This window comes from Microcaecilia unicolor, chromosome 8 (assembly GCF_901765095.1).
Source record: "Microcaecilia unicolor chromosome 8, aMicUni1.1, whole genome shotgun sequence".
Classification (NCBI taxonomy): domain Eukaryota; kingdom Metazoa; phylum Chordata; class Amphibia; order Gymnophiona; family Siphonopidae; genus Microcaecilia; species Microcaecilia unicolor.
The window spans coordinates 151,077,943-151,100,469 of NC_044038.1; the positions used below are offsets into that span (position 1 = coordinate 151,077,943).

The 22,527-nt window shown below is 49.1% G+C and overlaps 1 protein-coding gene across 4 annotated transcripts in view; it reads left to right on the forward strand.

The window, feature by feature from the left end:
- Window positions 1–22,527, forward strand: part of CANX (calnexin) — a 193,059-nt gene that overhangs the window by 46,152 nt on the left and 124,380 nt on the right. For all 4 annotated transcript variants that reach the window (XM_030211265.1, XM_030211269.1, XM_030211266.1 and 1 more), the window contains exons 3-5: window positions 736–809; window positions 7,657–7,715; window positions 13,604–13,745. In XM_030211265.1, the coding sequence (XP_030067125.1) occupies window positions 736–809; window positions 7,657–7,715; window positions 13,604–13,745 (275 nt within the window). The remainder of the gene's footprint in view (window positions 1–735; window positions 810–7,656; window positions 7,716–13,603; window positions 13,746–22,527) is intronic.

The window sequence follows — 22,527 nt, forward strand, 5'->3', positions numbered from 1 at the left end:
CTGACCCGCTGACCGTGACTCCTGACTGGCTGCCTGAGGGCGAGGCGAAGAAGCACTGCAGAGGCACAGGACTGCGGCGCGCCAGTGTGAGAGCCCGAGCGGTGAGCCCCGGGCTCTCACCGGGGGGGGGGTGGAACTCGACAACTGGGATGGGCATGTGGTCGCGTCGTGACGTCATCGGTCCAAAACAGATCCTGGCTGCGGCTTGGACGAGCGGCGAGCCTGGGCGGGCGGAACAGGGTCGTGTGGGCGTCGCCGTCGTCGCACGAAACTACTGACGTCATCAACATCGATCCTCCCCAAGCCTCTGATACCGGACGCCTATGCTTACAATGGGTTAACTGTTCTATCAGTCTATGGTGAGCTATTGGAAAGCAATTAGTAGTTGAGCAGTTAGTATTACTGGCTTTCAAAAAGCTCTTAAAAGTATATTCTCTTTTCTACCAGAATGAAATTGATAGAATTATTATGATTGTGAATGTGGGTTAGAACCAACTGTTGTGTTAAGACTAGTGAAAGCAAATGTGGCCTTGAAATTTTAGATGGCTGGAGGGTGGTGATGGGGGGGGTGGAATGTTAACTTTTTTCAGTCTTGATGAAACTGTTAAAGCTACAAACATATGAAGTTGTCTTTACTTAAATTTTGAAGACAAGGGTTGACTGCCAAATAAAGTATGAGTGGCACAATAGGATCACATAATTGAATTCTTATATTTCTTGCCCTCTTCCCACTAGGTAACTTATAAGGCTCCAGTACCAACAGGAGACGTCTATTTTGTTGAGGCTTTTGACGAGGGAACTCTGGAAGGGTAAGTTGTTATGAAAGATTTTCCCTTATAGGTCTTGACTTTCTATACCATGCTACATTAGACTATGTGGTTCTTTCCCAGTCTCTTGCTGCTGCTTCTAGGCAGTGGAGGAAAGTGTTGCCAGTTCTGTGGCTTCCAGTTGCCCTGATAAGGGAAGAACATGAAGATGAATAAGGCAGGGTAGCGTGTGCCCCCAACGTTAATTCTTTTCCTAGATATTGCTCTGTCCAGTCTCCCTCAATTCATTGAAATAATTTATTACCACAGAACAGCATCATTTTATCAGGTTCTTTAGCAAAGCTTCCAGTGGTACAGCATAGATAAGTCAGCGTTTCTGAACAATAATGCATTTATTTTGGCCCTCCTTTTCTCATTCCCTCCTCTTACCCCCCCCTTTCTTTTTTTTCCCAGCAGGGGAGTCAAATCAGAATTCATTACTGTAGATTGGCACACACCATCTTTCAGCAGCTGCAATCCTATTTGCATGGTCACAGAAAATATGCAATCACTAGGTGGCGCAGGACAAATGTCCTATGAAGCATCTGCCCAAATCTGGGTTTCCCATCCATAGTTTGGGACGCTTTGCTGCAGATACTGAATTTTAGTATGTAGAAATTCACCAAGTACCTGTATATAATATGTAAACCACTTTGTGGTAACCACAGAAAGGTGGTATTTGTCCTGTTTGTCATAATTAGATTGTAAGCGCTGTCGAGCAGGGACTGTCTCTTCATGTTCAAGTGTACAGCGCTGCGTACATCTAGTAGCGCTATAGAAATAAGTAGTAGTATGTCGAGTTCCATCCCCTTTCCCTACTACTTAATGCATAATTTATAATGACAGCGAGGGTGGCCAACTGGATATCCTTGTCACTCAAGCAGATGAATCCATTACGAATGGATTGTGTCCACCTACCAGCACGGGGAGATAGCACTGAAAAAACATAGTGCCTCTTGGCCAGCTAGCTCCATCTGTCTCTCAGTATTCTCTATCTCCCCAGCAGGGTTGGACGCAGCTTATTCAGCTTCTTCAAAAATCTGCCTGGGGTGGCTCCTGGGCTTTTGCCAGTTGTGGCTATTGCAGCTTCACTTAAAAGGCACATAGGTTAGCCCTTTCCCTGCCTTACCCTTCCCCCTGTGTAGACGCAGGCATATAGGTTTGCCCTGTCCCTGCCTTTTCCACACTCTTGTATGTGGATGCAGGCACATTGGTTCGTCCTTTCCCTGTCTTTCCCACTCTCCTGGTCCTCCGGAGTGCCTCTGTAGCTGTTGCCTCTAACTTTCCTCACAGCGTTTAAAAAAAAAAAAAAAGCGACGTGCTTGTTAGCGCTGTGATTCTGAGGCTTCCTTCTGTTTGTGCAGCGTGACCGGAGCTCTGGGACTCGGTCTGGTGAGGTAAGAGAGTCTTGTAGCTCCTCCGGGGAGGGCCCGTGATCGGGGCGTTTTTGGCGCAAATCCGCCATTTTGAAATTTTCCGCCGTTTGCGGAGGTGGTTAAGCACTGTTAACGTTGTGGCAAGCGCAGATCCGCAGCGGGGCTCTGTAAATCATGCTCTTCAGACGTCAGGGCCAGCCCAAGCATGGCGAGCGAGGTTTCTTCCTGCTCGGTGGAGCTGGCAGCGGGTGTCATCTTGTATGCGCTGCATGGCTTGACCCCCGTAGGAGCGGAGGGGAGCCTCGGATGGGAGGCTACCAGATGAGCTGCTTACCCCGGATTGGAACCGGGAGGCCAGGGTGAGCCTTTCTCCCCTGAGTTTGTGTTGCTTTTATATATATAAAGCGTTCATGTTAAAAAGAGCTCTGCCGCTGATGTCTGACTCTGCGTTGCTACCTGGTTCCCCTCTGGTGGAGACAGGCCCGGGATTGCCATCGGGGTTTTTTTACCCCAGACAGTTGGCAGCAAGACAGGCGCAGAAGGGTAAATTCCCCTTCAGAGAGTGGCGCACCCCCCCTTTTCCCCCCTGTGGTCGGGCTGTGGGGATTCTGAGGGGTCTGGCAAGCCTTCGTGGTCCAAAGAGACAGAGGAAGGTGTAGGATTGCCACTGGATCCGGTGATCCCACTGCGGTTAGGATTTTCCACCACGAGGAGCTGCCAGCGCTTATTTCTGGTGCCTTACAGGCTCTCTATTGAAGATCCTGTGATGGGTGAAGCCGCCTCTGGTAATCTGAGGATGGCAAGTACTAAGAAGCTTGCTCGAGCCTTTCCTTTGTACATGACTCCATCCAAGAGCTTATTTCGTCTCAGTGGGCTGACCCTGAGGGGCCTTTGAAAATTGCCAGGGCAATATGGCACTTATACCCTTTGAGTGAGGAGCACTTGGCCGTGCCTAAAGTGGATGCCCTAGTCATGGCTGTGACGAAAAAGACTACCCTCCCAGTAGAGGGAGGGATCGCCCTGAAGGACATGCAGGACCGATGTCTGGAATCAGCAATCAAACGGTTCTTTGAGATTTCAGGCCTAGCCTTAAGGGCATCTGTGTGCAGTTGTTATGCTGCTCAAGCCTGCCTCGCTTGGTTGCAACAGGCAGTGGAACAGCCTGGGGATGGAGCGGAGCCCCTTGTGGAGGTGGCACCGCAGATGGAGTCGGCCTTGTCCTTTTTGTCTGACGTCCTTTTTGTCTGACGCCCTCTATGATCTGGTCAGAGCTTCGGCTAAACAGATGGCTGTGGCCGCTCGCCGCCTTCTATGACTACGGCATTGGGTGGCAGACATGGCCTCTAAGCAAAGGTTGGTGGAGTTGCCCTTCCAGGGCCTTCTCCTATTTGGTGAGGAGTTGGAGAAAATTGTTAAAGGCCTGGGGGAAACTAAACCCCAGTGCTTACCCGAGGATAGGCTGCGGCCTTCTTCCAAGGGTCAGACGGTTCCCTCCTCTTCCAGACCTCGCTTCCGTGAAGCTAGAAGGTACCGCCCGGGGCGTTCTGGGTTTACTTCACGTGCCCGCTTTCAGCAGAGGAACTCCTTTTCGCTCGAACAAACGTTCTGCAGCGGCCGGCTGAAGGCCTGGAGTTCATGGGCGACCCTCTCGATGGTGCGCCGGCCTACTCCTCGATTCCTGCAGTTGGAGGACGTCTTTCCCTCTTTCTCGAGGAATGGGTCAAGATTACCTCAGATCAATGGGTTTTGTACCTGATCAGAGATGGCTACAGATTAGAATTCAATGCCCCAGTGAGAGATGTGTTTGTGGAGTCCCGATGCGGCTCTGCCGTCAAACGGGCAGCGGTAGAGGAGACCTTGCAAGGCTTGTTGAACCTTGGGGCGGTGGTCCCTGTGCCTACCGCCGAGATCGGCTACGGTCGTTACTCCATTTACTTTGTGGTGCTGCAAAAAGGAGGGTCTTTTTGGCCCATACTCAACTTAAAGGAAGTCAACAAGTCACTAAGAGTGCGGCATTTTTGCATGGAAACCCTGCACTCCGTCATGGCGGCGGTACAGCCAGGAGAGTTTCTCACGTCTCTGGACCTGAAAGAAGCTTACTTGCACATTCCTATTTGGCCCCCGCACAACCGGTTTCTCCGTTTTGCGATGTTGGGAAAACATTTCAAGTTTCGGGCCTTGCCTTTTGGCCTCGCCACAGCTCCTAGAACCTTTTCCAAGGTAATGGTGGTAGTAGCTGCCTTTCTCAGGCGAGAGGGTATCCGGGTTCACCCGTACCTCGACGACTGGCTCATCAGAGCGGACTCTGCAGAAGAGAGTGATCATGTAACACAGCCAGAGTGGTCTCAGTACTTCAATCTCTGGACTGGGTCATCAATATACCTAAAAGTTACCTGATCCCCACCTTCAATCTCTAGAATGTTTGGGGGTCCGGTTCGACACAGCCTTGGGGTTTGTCTTTCTACCCGAGCAAAGGCGGTGCAAGCTTCAGAACCAGGTCTGTCTTGCTCCTGAGGCTACCTCGCCCGCGAGCTTGGGACATAGTCCAGCTGTTGGGGTCGATGACGGCCACCTTGGAAGTGGTGCCATGGGCGAGAGCACACCTGAGACCTCTGCAGTGTTCCCTGCTTCAACGATGGTCTCCAATATCTCAGGATTACGAGCGCAGACTCACGTGGCTCCCTGCGGCCCGGCTCAGTATGGAGTGGTGGCTCTGTCAGTATGCTGCGGCAAGGAATGCCGCTAAAGCTTCCCAATTGGTGCCTGGTGGTAACAGATGACAGCCTGCAGGGCTGGGGGCACATTGCCGGGGAAGGCATGCCCAGGGTCTCTGGACACCCAAGGAGTTGGAGTAGTCCATCAATCGCTTGGAGTTGAAAGCGATATTCCAGGCGCTTCTGGCCTTTCACTCAACCCTGGAGGGACTGGCTGTCAGAGTTCTGTCGGACAATACATCAGCAGTGGCCTACATAAATCGACAAGACGGCACTCAGTGCAGGGCGCAGGCCGTGCAGATTTGCCACTGGGCCGAGCTACATCTGCAGTTTTTGTCAGCAGCTCACATTGCAGGTCAGAGCAACGTGGAAGCCGATTATCTAACGACAACAAAGAGAGTCCAAATCTCCCGTAAAAAAACACCAAAAAACAACAAAAATGGAAGATGTGCAGAAAGACCAAACTAAAATCACAAATATAAAAAAAAACAAATTCATTTATTAAGACCCTTGGTTTTTTTTTATATTTGTGATTTTAGTTTGGTCTTTCTGCACATCTTCCGTTTTTGTTGTTTTTTAGCCGATTAAGCAGGCATCAATTCGACCCAGTGGAGTGAGAACTGGCAGATGAAGTGTTCCTTCAGATCTGTGCCAAATGGGGGACGCCCGTAGCGGATCTTATGGCGTCAAGCGTAAATGCCAGAGTCCCGTGCTTTACAGCAGACGGAGAGATCCTCGCTCGGTGGGGTTGGATGCCTTGGCTCAACCTTGGCCTCAGGGCCTCTTGTATGTGTTCCCTCCTGGGCCCTTGATAGGGCGAGTACTCCTGTGGATTCGGCTACATCAAAGAGAGGTGGTTCTCATTGCCCCGGATTGGCCCAGGCGGCCATGGTGTGAGAACCTCTGGCGGATGCTAGTGGAGGCTCCCCTTCCTTTGCTTCTGGTACCGAACCTGTTGTTACAGGGGCCGGTAACCATGGAGGATGCCTGCCGCTTTGGTCTTAGGGCATGGCTCTTGAGAGGGCGCAATTGAGAGACAAGGGCTATTCCAACAAGGTAATCTCCACTCTCCTTCAGGCCCGCAAGCGTTCCACTTCCGTTGCCTATGTTCGGATTTGGCACCAGTTTGAGGCTTGGTATGCTGCTAAAGCGATTACACCCATGTGGGCTTCTGTCTGGCCGATACTTGACTTTTTGCAGGATGGTTTACAAAAAGGCTTGGCCTATAATTCCCTGCGTGTTCAAGTTGCAGCCTTAGCATGTTTTGGGGGAAGGTGGCTGGTCTCTCCCTGGCTGCTTATCCGGAGGTGGCACGGTTTCTTAGAGGGTGCTTCGCTCCGTCCTCCCGTGTGGGCTCCGTGTCTGGCCTGGAACCTGGGGTTAGTTTTAAAGGCCCTTTAGTGTTCGCCCTTCGAGCCGCTTAGGCGAGCTTCGGAGAAGGATGTGACCCTAAAGACGGTCTTTTTGGTGGCCATTACTTCGGCGAGACGGGTGTCTGAGCTCCAGGCGCTGTCCTGTCGAGACCCATTTCTACATTTGCACCTTCTAGATGTGCGAAGGGCTCTGTTGCAGTATCTGCGCATGTCAAATGCTTTCAGGACCTCTGATCACCTTTTTGTTTTGTTGTCAGGTCCTCGCAGAGGGTCTCCCGCGTCTAAAGCTACTGTGGCTCGTTGGCTCAAAGAAGCTATTTTTTTCAGCATATCTACTGTCTGGCTGGCCTCCGCCTGAAGTCTTTAAGGCACAATCCATAAGAGCGATTTCCTCTTCTTGGGCTGAAACTGGAGTACTCTCTCTTTAAGAGATATGCAGTGCAGCGACATGGGTGTCTAAGCTCTCATTTGCCCGACATTACAGGCTGGATGTGGTTGCCAGGAGGGATGCGCATTTTGGAGCACAAGTGCTGGCGCGTGGTGTGGCCTGTTCTAGGGATTGCTTTGATACATCCCATTCGTAATGGATTTATCTGCTTGATGACAAGGAAGAGAAAATTAGGTTCTTACCTTGGTAATTTTCTTTCCTTTAGTCATAACAGATGAATCCATGAGCCCTCCCTGATTGAGTGATTGATTGATTAATGCTGTGTTGGGTTCAGTTTTTCCTGTAGGTATGTTCCCTCATTGGGAGAAGTTGGAAAACAGTCTTCAGGATTTCTGTTCTGTTACAGGAGGTTGAGTTCGTCCCTCCTTGGAACTACTGCTCCTGTTCTGGGGCGTTCGTTCACTGTGAGGAAAGTTCATGTTATTCTACTTTGCGGTGTAGCACTGCTTTGGAAGCTTCAAATACTGAGAGGCAGATGAAGCTAGCTGGCCAAGAGGCACTATGGTTTTTCAGTGCTCTCTATCTCCCCCGGCTGGTAGGTGGACACAACCCATTCGTAATGGATTCATCTGCTATGACTAAAGGAAAGAAAATTACCAAGGTAAGAACCTAATTTTCCCATACTGAAAAATTTGTTTTCATTGTAAATCTGTTCATTCTACAAATGAAACTCTATTTAGAAAAAATACATCATTGTTAATTGTTTTAAAGTACCTTGTAAGATTTTATGTAGAGAATTGTAATAGCATCAAATTTACTGTTGTCTGCAGACCCCATGAGCTTTAGTTGAATTAGAAAACTCAATTTAAGATGTAAGCACCGTTTTAAGGCAGTTTCAGGGAGTTGTATGGGTAGTGCATGTCCGGGCTTCTATTCAACCCACCTTGTAAGAAGCAGAGTTCGTTTCCTTAATTTACTATGCTGAATGTGTCATTGCAGATGGATCGTATCAAAGGCAAAGAAAGATGACACAGATGAAGAAATTGCCAAATATGATGGTGAGGATTTCCAGTCCTTTGCATATAAATTAAACTTCGAAGTGTGTGTTACAGGTTGAGGCATACTGAACAAATGGGCAGCAAATAGTTAACTCCATTGCTTAAAGGCTGCAGATAGGCCTGGTTTTCAGAATGTTCATAGCAGATAGTCATGAAATACATGTGCATGTACTTGGTCTAAGAATAGGTTAATATACGTATTAAGGTTACATACGTGATCCCAAAAATCTTCAAGAACTGCATTTAATTGTTTCTGCTCTAGGTTTCAATATGAAGATGCAATGTTAAAACTGCATTATTTTTGACAATGCTAGAACAGAGAACTAGCATTCCAGTTGGCCAGTGTCCAACATCTTACCAAAAGATGGATTGGTGCCAGTGCTGTAGCTTTCTGTCTTCAACGGAGTTGTGGAGTCTTGTAACACGAACTAGATTTTGTGGTTCTTCAGCTGAATCACAGGAGACCAAAAATCCTGGTTTCCTCTATAAATGTTCAGTTTTAATTTTAGGTTTTGCAGTTAGTAACTTTTGCACTGGTCTCAACTTGTCACATTGACTTCTGATTTTTTTTTTTATTCAGCTAGACCAGTCCAGACCAGTGTTGCCCTACCAGTAGGTGGAGGCAGAGAAGCTGAATTCCAGTGTCATCACTGATACAAGGAGTGGTGCAGTCTGGAACTTGTCAATATTTCACCGCTAGCAGTGATGCAGTTTGAACTAGTGCAGCAGAATATTTCAGTGCAAGTCTGCCTTCCCAGAGGCAATCTGTGGGTTGTGGCCCTCAAGGTAGTCCCTTGGCTGATGTTGGCTTCCAGGGATCAGTCCACCCTCTGTAGCTCTAAGCCTTAGCCCATAGACCCTTGCTCGGAGAGGCTGGCTGGCAGAGGTCCCACAAGGCCTCTGGGAGGATTTCCCATCTGGTGAGTGATCAAGGGTTTCTGGGAGCAGTGTATGTGCTAGCTATTACATTTTGTGGCAACTGGAGAGAGAGGATATGACCGCAGGCACTGCAAGACACAGGGTCACTAGCGAGAAAGTAGTGCTGTCAGCTTTTACTGTCTGTGATGACAGCAACAACTTCTGTTTTCTTTTGTTTCTGGGGGTGGAGGGGAGTTGATGGCAGCACTGGTGAGACTGTAGGTGCAGTGGCCATGTTGGCGCCAGACCATCGAATTGGCAACTGGAGAGTTTTCCTTCCACCCCCCATTTCTCTTGCAAGGGGTTGTAGAGGACCCCTCAGTGGATCCAAGGTGTACCATTCTTCCAGGTTGTCAGTGTGTAAGGAAGACTTTAGAGAGTTGTGGAAGCTAGTGAGGTGCAGTGAATGGATGAGTCTTTTGTTCTTCCATGGGCTTCAACGGGAACTTGGTAAGTGAGCCCTAATCCCACTTATGTCTTGCCTTTTTAAGGAAAGACATTTTGAGTGACGTCCAATAATAAAGCTGCAGTGGTATATGTCAACAAGTAGGGCAAAACCAGGAGTTGCAAATTCAGCTAGCCACCTCTGCCACTGCAGCTAGGCAGAGCTCAAACTAGTAGTGATTTCAGCAGCTCACATTGCAGGAGTGGAGAATGGTCGGGAATTTTCTCAGCAAGCATTCTGTTGACTAGAAAGGAGCTGAGCTCCTCAGCCTTTCATCTCCTGGTAGTGTGTTTGGGAGGGCTCCCCATCTTCAATTTTTTGGCTCCAAAGCTTGACCTGGATAGGACTTGTGCAAGGCCTGCTTAATCCACTTGGGATCAGAGTGGAGGAGTGTGTTGCAGGAATTACCACTATTGTTAGCAGAATCTGTGGTACTTCAGGAGTCAAACACCACACACTAGAATGAGAGAAAAGTCTTCTTTATTTGCCAGCAAACAAAGTAGGACATCAGCGCTAGCTCTCTCCTTCTCTTCAGCTCTCTGTCTTGTCTCTCTCGTCTCAGCTCCTTCTCTTCTCAGCTCCTTCTCTAATATAAGCTGCTTCTGCTCTCAGTTATATAGGACCCTACACCCTTCTAGCCCCCCTTTCTCCCCAGATGGTAAAGAATAGATTGATTACCCTGTCTTGAACTAATTATTACTTACACATTACTTAAAAATATCAGTTACATAGGTTTGATATTTCCTAAACTGACCTTTGACCTGGGGCCTCTCAAACTAGACAATGTGGCACCTATCTCCTGCATTTTATTATTATTATTAAATTCTCAGATTCCCAGTTATAGCTTCATACTAACTGCTAACTGGACTCTGGCATTCATTAAGGGGTCAAGGGGCCAGTCTTGCTTAATGGCACACAGACATGGTTTGTTATTACTTTCAGGAGACCAGTCCTACACTTAGCTATAATTCATCAAGGAGAAGACTTGACTTTCCCTGACCTCTTTCACCTAGCTAGGACTGTGGATAATTCAAACCAGATGATGACCTCTTAAACTGCAGACAAATCTCACTTGAAAAGTCAGACAAAGATGTAACACTGAATTGAAAAGATATTCTACATAGAAATAGAACTTATTAATTAAACAGAATAAACATATTTTAAAATAAGCAGAAATCAGAATTCCTTATAAGACAAAATCTAACTTATCTAGAATTATTTAAATCTACTCTATCTCCTTCTAAACAGCGTTCAGTCTAATCTTTTAAAACAACTTGCTTGCTGATCCCCTCGAGATTGTCCACGATGCCTTACTCAGAATGGCATCCAGATGTGGTAAATAATACCTATGAACAATCCATCACTCAAAAGGGACAAAGAAAGTTTTACTTCTCTCTGACCTTTCTAACCTCTAGTCTAGCAAAAGCTAGACATTTGAGCAATCAAAACCAGATGGCATTCCACCACTTTACAGGACTGAACCAAACAAACAGAATTAACAAATTTGATTTCTCTGCCCAGGCTGCCTCAGCCTAGTGGTTAGAGTGGTGGACTTTGGTCCTGGGGAACTGGGTTCGATTCCCACTTCAGGCACATTCAGCTCCTTGTGACTCTGGGCAAGTCACTTAACCCTCCATTGCCCCAGTACCTAAGCTGCATTGAGCCTGCCATGAGTGGGAAAGCGCGGGGTGCAAAAAAACAAGACAAGACTAGCCCTAACCTTCTCCCTCTTAGTGGGGGGGGGGGGGGCCTTGGGGTGTCGACAGTATCGGCGGGCGCCCTGTTTGGTGTCTAAGCACTATAGAACTGATCTGGTCGTTCTGGAGTGTGCAAGTTCTTTGGAGGGAGTGGAGGAAGACTCTGATGTCCTCTCGGGCTCCCAGTCTCCCCTGGACTCTGTTTCTGAGGACCCTCCCTATCGGGAGGCTGTGGAAAAGTGGTTACATGGGTTTTAGCTCTTTCGTTGTGAGGAGTGGTATCATCTCTTAAATGAAGTTATGGGGGCCTTGGCTATGCTTAAGCCTCATACGGTGGACTCGGGACTCTGAGAACGTTTTCTGCTCCATAAGACCCTCATCCGCCTGAGGATGGTGGAGACCTGGCTGGTCCCCTTGGGAATGCCGAGGCTCTTGATAGTCTCAATGCCTTCACTGAGGAGGTTCAGAAGTGTTGGGCATTCCTGAAGGTTAACACCCTGGTTTAGAAGGTGACCGCTGTACTGTCCAAAGGAACTCGGCCCTTAGGGAACTCCATGAAAAGAATGTGGAGCAGCAGCTTTACCTGGCCTTTTTGGTGGGGGCCCCTGGGCTTCAGGCTGCTATTTGTTGGTGGTTATATAGCTTCATGCTGCGTTGGTTCCAGTGGTGCTGGAGTCCCCGAAGGTTTCTTGCTGTTCAGCGCAGAGAACTGAGCTTTCCTGTTGTGAAGCCTCGTGAGCTGTTTTGAACGTCACTCTCAGACCTGGAGGGATCGCTATTTTAAGAAGACCTTCCCATGGCGGTGGTGAGTGATTTGTCTGACGCGAGTGTTGTGCTCGTACGCAGTGTGCAGCTTGGCAGTGGAGACCGTGAAGAGGTGCTCCTGCTGCGGTACTCCCGCCACAGTAAACGACAGTCGGCGGTGGGTCTCTGTGTAGCAGGGTGTTCTGAGGGCCAGGTAGAGGATAGCGCTTTGCCTTCTCCTGACATGGTGCTTTCCTGCACTGAGGCACCAGGTGTGCGTTTCATCTCATTCTCCCACAGATGCTGTGCCCACTGCACAGCTGATGGCAGAGGTGTCGGACAAAGAACCCTTGTGACCCGGGGTTTTCCAAAGTTCAGCTTTGGCGGTTCCTCTTCAGGGGTATCCCTACCTACATTGGCTGGAACTCCAGGTGGTTTGCTTGGTCCTCTGAGTTCTGGGGAATTTTTTTTGCCAGAATTTGTGGTGCTGTTGCACTGGACCTATTTGAAGCAGGCTTTACCAATGTCTGTAAGCTCCAACAGGACTGGTTTTCTGGTCCCAGGTGCTGCACAGGGGACTTGGGACAAGCCGCACAGTCGTCTAATGGAGATCCTGCGCAGAAATGGAGGTGGCTGGCCTCTATTTTTGAGTTGGGGTCATTGGACACTATTTCCCCCCGCTTCTTCCCTGGCAGCTTTGTGAGGGGAGTCCCTATTTCCTTTGCGGCTGAATGAATTGGAGGAGGGGGAGATCCTTCAGGAGGAACCTGATGACCCCATGGCTGTCTGCATTTTTCAAAGAGAGGAATTGCCTTCTCATCACTGGGGTTTTGGATGCCCTGAATATTGCTGATGTGGAAGTGCAGGCCTCTTCCACGGTTAATCCTAAGCGCACACGCAAAAACCTTCTAGAGCACTCCAGTGCATGAGGCCATTCAGGAACTTACTTTGCTCTGTGGGCTGACCTCAAGGTGGTGAAGGCTATGTCTCACGCAGTGGATGTTAACTCTGTCTCTACCGGGAGGGGCTGAGTGAGTTCAGCAACTTCTTGTGAGTTTCAGTGACCTGGTTTAAAGGAATCCACTCCAACTTTAGCTGCTTGTAAATGTGCTTGAGTCCCATAACAAGCAGCACTACCTCTGAGTTCACTCCAACCAGGAAAAGAAAACTCAAAAACTTGGTAAGATTAATACTCAGTTCTTTGTCAGCTCTAGAAGACTGGAACCTTTTATGGTGAGGCCCCTCTTATATGTTTTAACCATAGATTTCTTACAGCCTTCTGGGACCTCCCAGCTCCCTAGAAATATATTCTCAATATCCCTGAGCACTGGCAAACTATCCCCATCTAACGTTTTCACAGATAAAAGGAGCAACAATCCAAACTACAAGGTTCTGACTTGTTTCCTTAAAATAAGTTGCACCTGCTGCAAAAGCCAGCAATATCTCACTTTCCCCTACAAACCATTCCCCTCCCTACATCCCCCGCCGTCTGACACAGTTAGCCCTGATTACAATTCCTTAATTTTCTGTTCAAAATAATCTCTCATTCTCTCAGTACAAGATATAACATCCTCTTTTCCTTTTTAACTCCCCAATACTTTCCCCAGGAGTTTGATAAGTTAGTTTGTTTACTTTTGGTTTACCACTGATATACTTTAGGAGACCCTAAAAGTTACACTGGTATCAGGAAGGAAATAAAATGAAAAGATAGAAAGTCATAATATTTGCTTTGGCATTGGCATACTGACAAGTTCCCAGCTGCATCATTCCTTATACTGGTGATATCACTGGGAGACTTCAGTCAATCTGCCAGTAAGGCAGCATAATCTTTGGACTGGTTCAGCAGGAATTAAGAAAATTATCAGGTAAGACTGTTTCACTTTTAATGCTGTGTGTAATTTTAATGCTTGGAAATATTGGCCATGTTAAGTTCTCACGTGATAGCATTCAGCATGATTTGTTCTTTCTTTGGTAGGCCTATATTTGGCTTGACTTACTGTCATTCTTATTTTAGAGAATTTGTATTTATTTGCAAGTGGGATGTGCATGCAGACATAAAATAGTGTCCCTGCTTGGCCCCTCAGGTAAATGGGAAGTGACAGAAATGAAGGACTCTAAACTCCCAGGGGATAAAGGTCTTGTGTTGACGTCTCGAGCTAAACATCATGCCATTGCTGCAAAACTGAAGAAACCTTTCTTCTTTGAAAACAAACCACTTATTGTACAGTAAGTGTGGGGAGCTGGGAAAATGCATATGAAGAACTGGTCTCTGCAGACTTTGAGCCCCTAAAGTGCTGTTTTTTTATACTTTAGTTTCTCTCTTGAAACAGAGTAAGCACTCAAAACTGTACAATACAATAACAGTGACCAATTTTTAATATATTGCCCCCGAATCCCCTGTCCTCCCCCCCCACCCCCACTAGAAACAACCACCCATCCTCTCAAGTGAATTTTCTTCATGATGACCAAGATCGCAAGACAGCAAGATCTCAAGAGTCACAAGGAGCTGCAGTGGGAATCGAACTTGGTTCCCCAGGATCAAAGTCCACTGCACTAACCACTAGGCTACTCCTCCAGATGCAGTCAGTGACTTTCTGAAGAATTAACTTTTCCATCTTTTGAAAATGGAAAGCCTGGATGCCAAACTGGGCTCCCCAAGAACCTGGTGACAATTTCAGCAGACAGTCTTTGTTTTGGGACTCTTTAGTGCATTGTGCCCAGAGCTTATTACTGAATTTGTAATCCAGAGCATATTGTTTGGGAAGGGGGGTTGTTGTGTGTGCTGTCTTGAGATCTTGGTCATCATGAAGAAAATTCACTTGAGAGGATGGGTGGTTGTTTCTAGTTGGGGTGTGGGGGGGAGGAGAGGGGATTCGGGGGCAATATATTAAAAATTGGTCACTGTTGTACAGTTTTGAGTGCTTACTCTGTTTCAAGAGACAAACTAAAGTATAAAAAAACAGTACTTTAGGGGCTCAAAGTCTGCAGAGACCAATTCTTCCCCTGATTTCTCTATTTAACCTAAAACTAGCACTTCCTCACCTCCTTTACCCCTTCTCATAATATTACCTATCTACACATCTCCATTACTCTGCATCTCCATTACTCTGCTAAGGTTAGCCTGTATTCTCTACACTACTTTGTAATCCTATTACTATGTAAGCCGCATTGAGCCTGCTATGAGTGGAAAAGTGTGGGGTACAAATGTAACAAATGTATATATCAAGTCCCCTTTCCCTTCCCTTCCTGTTTTCACTAGTGGAGTAAAAGACATGTCCAGGCCACAAAAAAAGGCCTTATGTAGCAGTAAATTGGGCCTCGTTCACAGTCCCAAGGAGACAGTTCAAAAACAGTAGAATGCAGATTGCATAGGGATGCGCTTACCTATAATAGAATAGAAATAGTTCAGAATGTTCCCCAAAAAGGAACAAACTTGCCCACAGGTCCAAAACATGTAGCAAAGATGCAGGAATATCCTCGCACTTAGGGCAGGCAGCTGAGTCTTCTATTATAGCCAGATAGGCACGATGCAGAGAAAAGTAAAGTCTCAAAAGAAATTTGTACTGTTCTGTAGAATTACAGACCGGGTGGGCCGTTTAAGATATTTCATCAATACACTCCTTCGGCAGCAATTCCACACAGAAGCCAACTGCTCATAGTCCAACTTAGGGGCAAGGCTCTGTAAGCTGATTTGGTAAAAGGACAAATGAGTCTTTGTACGAGTAAGCATTAAAGCTTCCACTAACAAGTCCACTGCATCCTTACTCTGAGGCTACATCCAATGTTGATACATAATGCTTAACTTGGGTATATTGAAACCAGTCTGTTGAGTGCAAATAGCCCCCCATGTTGGAGATGTTCAACCGTTTTAATTCTGCTTTCCTCAGTCACCAAGTCTCGAATATAAAGCAATCCCCAGCAGTCATAAGAACATGAGTAGCCGTACTGGGTCAGACCAATGGTCCATCTAGCCCAGTGTCCTTTTTTTCCAAACAGTGGCCAAGCCAGGTCACAAGTACCTGGCAGAAACCCAAATACAGTGATACCTCGGTTTTTGTTGGTAATCCGTCCGAAAACAATCGGTGAAATCCGAAACCAACGAAAATCGAGGCAATAATTTTGAAAAGTATTTTATAGGGTGTTTTTTTTCACCTTTCACTTTGGACGTCTCATACCAGCAACCAGCTCCCACCCTAACTGCTTTCTCCAACCAAGGATCTTACCCTGGCCTCCTTCCAGGTCTTGTTCGAGAGGGAGCCATGTGGATCTGAAGATAATCCCCCCCCCCCCCCCCCCCAAGAAAGCAACAAGACGCACAAGCGGCTGCTGTAAGAGACCGGATGAGTCCCGGATCGCCTCATTCCGTTTCCAACCTGAGCAGTGCAGAGAAGGTGTTGAGAGGCTGAAGTTTGTGCAGAGGAAGGCAAGTTTGTCCACAGGGGGAGAGATGTAAAGGCAGGAAGCGTCGTACTGTTGTGTGCTACAGAAGTAGAGAGAAGGGTTTTCCCTGTCTTCAGAGCACAAGTACAGTATGCATGCCAACGAAATCCGAAGCAACCGACAAAAACTGAGACAAAGTTTTTGAAAAAAAAGACTAAAACCGAAAACGACGATAACCGACGTCAACGAAAACGGAGGTTTTACTGTAGTATCAACAATCCATACTACAAATCCCAGGGCAAGCAGTTGCTTCCCATGTCTACCTCAATAGCAGACTGTGGACTCTTTCTCCAGGAATTTGTCCAAACCTTTTTTTAAACCCAGATATGCTAATCGCTGTTACCACATCCTCTGGCAAAGAGTTCCAGAGCTTAACTATTCATTGAGTGAAAAAATATTTCCTCCTATTTGTTTTAAAAGTATTTCTATGTAACTTCGAGTGTCCCCTAGTCTTTGTACTTTTGGAACAAGTAAAAAATCGATTTACTTCTACTCGTTCTAAACCACTCGGGATTTTGTAGTTCACTGCTTCAGATACAGATTTGAGGAATCGGGGTCCAAATTTCCCCCTTAAGGGGAGCAGCATGGTATACAAAAGAGTTTAAATTGCTTACACATTCACCGCCAGCCTTGTCACATGGATTGCAATATAGGATGGGATTTTGTAACCACGATCCATAAAGGTGCACTCGTATGAACAAAGTAAATGGGTTGGGTCCACCAGCTGTCTTTCCAACGCCAACGGGGTAAAATAAGTAGTTCCATTGATCCAGTCCACCAGATGACGCATAATATATGCCATGTATCTCAGCAAATCTGAAACTGCTAATCCCCTGTGACCAAAAGACGGGGACAATTGTTGTAAAGAAAGTCTTTCTTATTATTCTAGAGAAACTTTGTCAAATATTTTGTAAAGGTCTCAACATCTCTATTTGTCAAATACATAGGGAATGTTTGCAGGACATATAGCCACCTTAGAAAGAGGGACCATTTTATATAGTGCAATCTGACCCTATAAAGTCAAAGGTAATGAGGACCATAATTGTAAAATATCAGCTGATAACCTTAAGTAGATCACTAACACTTTTCAGTATACACATCACAACTTTCTTAGTAAGATATACACCCAAATATTTTATTTTGGTTTCTACCTGCTTGAGAGGAAAGGATTCACATAGTCATCAGATGAATAACCTCCCAATGGCAGAACTTCAAATTTATCCAAACTAAGCACCAAACCAGAGACCCGCCTGTGAGAGTGCACCAAGCGCAGGAGTCGGAGCAACAACAACCTTGGCTGAGTCGGGACAAAAAGCATATCAGCAAAGGCCATGCATGTTACACATTCCTGACCTACCTGCAAACCTTGAATCTCTGGATCTGCCCGAATCACTACTAACAGGGGCTCCAAAGCGAGGACAAACAGGAGCAGAGATAGAGGGCACCCCTGCTGTGTGTCCCTAGCCAATGGGAAGAAATTAGATGAAATGGACTGCAGCCAAGGACTGGTGTATATAAAAATTTTATTCTCCGAGGACAAGCAGGCTGCTTGTTCTCACTGATGGGTGACGTCCACGGCAGCCCCTCCAATTGGAACACTTTACTAGCAAAGGCCTTTGCTAGTCCTTGCGCGCTCATGCGCACCGCGCATGCGCGGCCGTCTTCCCGCCCGAACCGGCTCGTGTTCGTCAGTCTTCTTTTGTCCGCGCTCGGTACGGTCGTGTTTTCGCCGTGTCGTGCCCCGCAAAGTCGACCTCGCGCGTTCTTCGTGTTCTTCAAAAAAAAAAAAAAATCCATTCTGTGTGTGGGAAGAGACTCTTCAGTCTTTTCCCCCCGCTGTTTCCAGCTTTTTCGCCCCGGTAAGTTTTCTTTCATCGTCGGGGTAGGCTGCTTTTAGGCCTCGGGTCGAAGTTTCCCTTGTTTTTCGGGTGCCTTTTCCGTCATTTCGTCTTTTGATCTCGCCGGCGTGATTTTTCCGCCCATGACATCGAAGTCTCCCAGCGGCTTCAAGAAGTGCACCCAGTGCGCCCGGGTCATCTCGCTCACTGACAGGCACGCGTCGTGTCTTCAGTGCTTAGGGGCTGGGCACCGCCCGCAGGCCTGTAGTCTGTGTTCCCTTTTGCAAAAGCGGACTCAGGTAGCGAGATTGGCCCAGTGGAACGTTTTGTTCTTGGGCTCTTCGTCGGCATCGGCACCGGGGGTATCGAGTGCATCGACGTCTTCAGCGTCCAGAGCTTCATCCTCGGCCGCCAGTGCATCGAGGCATCGGCGCTGAGACATCGGACAGCTGCATCGACGTCGGTGGTACCGGGACCTCGTCGGCTGATGTCGGACGGTGGTGCTTCGTCTGGAGTGCAGGTGAGGGCTGTCCATTCCCCTGCTGGTGGCGGTGAGCCTTCGGGTGGGTCTCCCCCTACCCTGAGGGCTCCTGCGGTACAGCCCCCCCCCCCCCCCCCCCCCCGAGACCGACCTCCTTCGGCCTAGGCCCCGAGGAAGCGACGTTTGGATTCTACGTCCTCCTCGTCGGTGCCGGGAAGCTCCGGTGACATGCTTCGTCCCAAGAAGTCGAAGAAGCATCGTCACCGGTCTCCTTCCCGTGTCGGCACCGAGAGCTCTGGGTCGCCGAGGGAGTCGGCACCAAGAGGACCGCTCACCCTCTGTCCAGGAGGTGTCGATGCGCTCCACTCTGGACAGCCCGGAACAGCCTCCACGCCCGGAACAGGTTCTGACGTCGACGCCTGCATCGACATCCATGCCTTTCTCTGCAGCCACTCTGAACGAGATCCTCCGGGCCGTTCTCCCAGAGATTCTGGGAGAGCTGTTGCGCCCTACCCCTCCGGTACCGGCGGTGCTTGCGCCACCGGTACCGTCGAGTGTGGCGCCGGCTGGTCCATCGCCCGAGGTGAGGTCTCCGGCGTCGGTGCCACGTGCAGTACCGGATGCCGTCACCTCCCAGGAAGGCTCCCCGACTACGTCGGCGGAGGGAGCTTCGCCGATGCGGGCGAGGGAGTCTACCTCTCGACGCCCCCATCGTGGACGTGGCTCCACGGAGTCGAGTCGGGCGAGGTTGCAGACACAGGTCCGTGAACTTGTGTCTGACACCGAGGGTGAGGCCTCGTGGGAAGAGGAAGAAGACCCCAGATATTTCTCTGACGAGGAGTCTGAAGGTCTTCCTTCCGATCCCTCTCCTGAGAGGCAGCTTTCTCCTCCCGAGAATCTGTTTTTTGCTTCCTTTGTCCGGGAGATGTCTACGGCCATCCCCTTCCCGGTGGTTGTGGAGGACGAGCCCAGGGCTGAAATGTTTGAGCTCCTGGACTATCCTTCTCCACCTAAGGAAGCGTCCACAGTACTCATGCATCATGTCCTCAAAAAGACATTGCTGGCGAACTGGACCAAGCCTCTAACTAATCCCCACATTCCCAAGAAGATCGAGTCCCAGTACCGGATCCATGGGGACCCAGAGCTGATGCGCACTCAGTTGCCTCATGACTCTGGAGTTGTGGATTTGGCCCTAAAGAAGGCTAAGAGTTCTAGGGAGCATGCTTCGGCGCCCCCGGGCAAGGACTCTAGAACCTTAGACTCCTTTGGGAGGAAGGCCTACCATTCTTCTATGCTCGTGGCCAAAATTCAGTCTTACCAGCTCTACACGAGCATACACATGCGGAACAATGTGCGGCAGTTGGCGGGCTTGGTTGATGCGCTCCCCCCTGAGCAAGCCAAGCCTTTTCAGGAGGTGGTCAGGCAGCTGAAGGCGTTCAGAAAATTCCTGGCCAGAGGGGTGTATGACACCTTTGATGTTGCGTCCAGGGCCGCTGCTCAAGGTGTGGTGATGCGCAGACTCTCATGGCTGCGTGCCTCCGACCTGGAGAATAGAATCTAGCAGCGGATTGTGGACTCGCCTTGCCGTGCGGATAATATTTTTGGAGAGAAGGTCGAACAGGTGGTAGAGCAGCTCCACCAGCGGGACACCGCATTCGACAAGTTCTCCCGCCGGCAGCCTTCACCATCTACCTCTACAGGTAGAAGATTTTTGGGGGAAGGAAGACTGTTCCCTACTCTTCTGGCAAGCGTAGGTACAATCCTCCTTCTCGACAGCCTGCGGCCCAGGCTAAGCCCCAGGGCGCTCGCTCTCGTCAGCAGCGTGCGCCTCAGCAAGGCCCCTCGGCTCCCCAGCAAAAGCAAGGGGCGAGCTTTTGACTGGCTCCAGCAGAGCATAGCCGACATCCAAGTGTCAGTGCTGGGCGACCTGCCAGTCGGAGGGAGGTTGAAAGCTTTTCACCAAAGGTGGCCTCTCATAACCTCCGATCAGTGGGTTCTCCAAATAGTCCGGCAAGGATACACCCTCAATTTGGCCTCAAAACCTCCAAATTGCCCACCGGGAGCTCTGTCTTACAGCTTCCAGCACAAGCAGGTACTTGCAGAGGAACTCTCTGCCCTTCTCAGCGCCAATGCGGTCGAGCCCGTGCCATCCGGGCAAGAAGGGCTGGGATTCTATTCCAGGTACTTCCTTGTGGAAAAGAAAACAGGGGGGATGCGTCCCATCCTAGACCTAAGGGCCCTGAACAAATATCTGGTCAAAGAAAAGTTCAGGATGCTTTCCCTGGGCACCCTTCTTCCCATGATTCAGGAAAACGATTGGCTATGCTCTCTGGACTTAAAGGATGCCTACACACACATCCCGATACTGCCAGCTCACAGACAGTATCTGCGATTTCAGCTGGGCACACGTCACTTCCAGTACTGTGTGCTACCCTTTGGGCTCGCTTCTGCGGCCAGGGTGTTCACAAAGTGCTTGGCTGTAGTAGCAGCGGCACTTCGCAGGCTGGGGGTGCACGTGTTCCCATATCTCGACGATTGGCTGGTGAAGAACACATCCGAGGCAGGAGCCCTGCAGTCCATGCAGATGACTATTCGCCTCCTGGAGCTACTGGGGTTTGTGATAAATTATCCAAAGTCCCATCTTCTCCCAGTGCAGAAACTCGAATTCATAGGAGCTCTGCTGGATTCTCGGACGGCTCGCGCCTATCTCCCAGAGGCGAGAGCCAACAACTTGTTGTCCCTCGTCTCGCGGGTGCGAGCGTCACAGCAGATCACAGCTCGGCAGATGTTGAGATTGCTGGGCCACATGGCCTCCACAGTCCATGTGACTCCCATGGCCCGCCTTCACATGAGATCTGCTCAATGGACCCTAGCTTCGCAGTGGTTTCAGGCTGCTGGGGATCTAGAAGACGTGATCCACCTGTCCACGAGTTTTCTCAAATCCCTGTATTGGTGGACAATTTGGTCCAATTTGACTCTGGGACGTCCCTTCCAAATTCCTCAGCCACAAAAAGTGCTGACCACGGATGCGTCTCTCCTGGGATGGGGAGCTCATGTCGATGGGCTTCACACCCAAGGAAGCTGGTCCCTCCAGGAACGCGATCTGCAGATCAATCTTCTGGAGTTACGAGCGATCTGGAACGCTCTGAAGGCTTTCAGAGATCAGCTGTCCCACCAAATTATTCAAATTCAGACAGACAACCAGGTTGCCATGTACTACGTCAACAAGCAGGGGGGCACCGGATCTCGCCCCCTGTGTCAGGAAGCCGTCGGCATGTGGCTCTGGGCTCGCCGTCACGGCATGGTGCTTCAAGCCACATATCTGGCAGGCGTAAACAATAGTCTGGCCGACAGGTTGAGCAGGATTATGCAACCTCACGAGTGGTCGCTCAATTCCCGTGTAGTGCGACAGATCTTCCAGGTGTGGGGCACCCCCTTGGTAGACCTCTTCGCATCTCGAGCCAACCACAAAGTCCCTCAGTTCTGTTCCAGGCTTCAGGCCCACGGCAGACTGGCATCGGATACCTTCCTCCTGGATTGGGGGGAGGGCCTGCTGTATGCTTATCCTCCCATACCTCTGGTGGGGAAGACTTTGTTGAAACTCAAGCAAGACCGAGGCACCATGATTCTGATTGCTCCTTTTTGGCCGCGTCAGATCTGGTTCCCTCTTCTTCTGGAGTTGTCCTCCGAAGAACCGTGGAGATTGGAGTGTTTTCCAACCCTCATCACACAGGACGAAGGGGCGCTTCTGCATCCCAACCTCCAGTCCCTGGCTCTCACGGCCTGGATGTTGAGAGCGTAGACTTTGCCTCTTTGGGTCTGTCAGAGGGTGTCTCCCGCGTCTTGCTTGCTTCCAGGAAAGATTCCACTAAGAGGAGTTACTTCTTTCTGTGGAGGAGGTTTGCCGTCTGGTGTGAGAGCAAGGCCCTAGATCCTCGCTCTTGTCCTACACGGACTCTGCTTGAGTACCTTCTGCACTTGTCTGAATCCGGTCTCAAGACCAACTCTGTAAGGGTTCACCTTAGTGCAATCAGTGCATACCATTACTGTGTGGAAGGTAAGCCGATCTCAGGACAGCCTTTAGTTGTTCGCTTCATTGAAGGTTTGCTTTTGTCAAAGCCCCCCATCAAACCTCCTACAGTGTCATGGGATCTCAATGTCGTTCTCACCCAGCTGATGAAACCTCCTTTTGAGCCACTGAACTCCTGCCATCTGAAGTACTTGACCTGGAAGGTCATTTTCTTGGTGG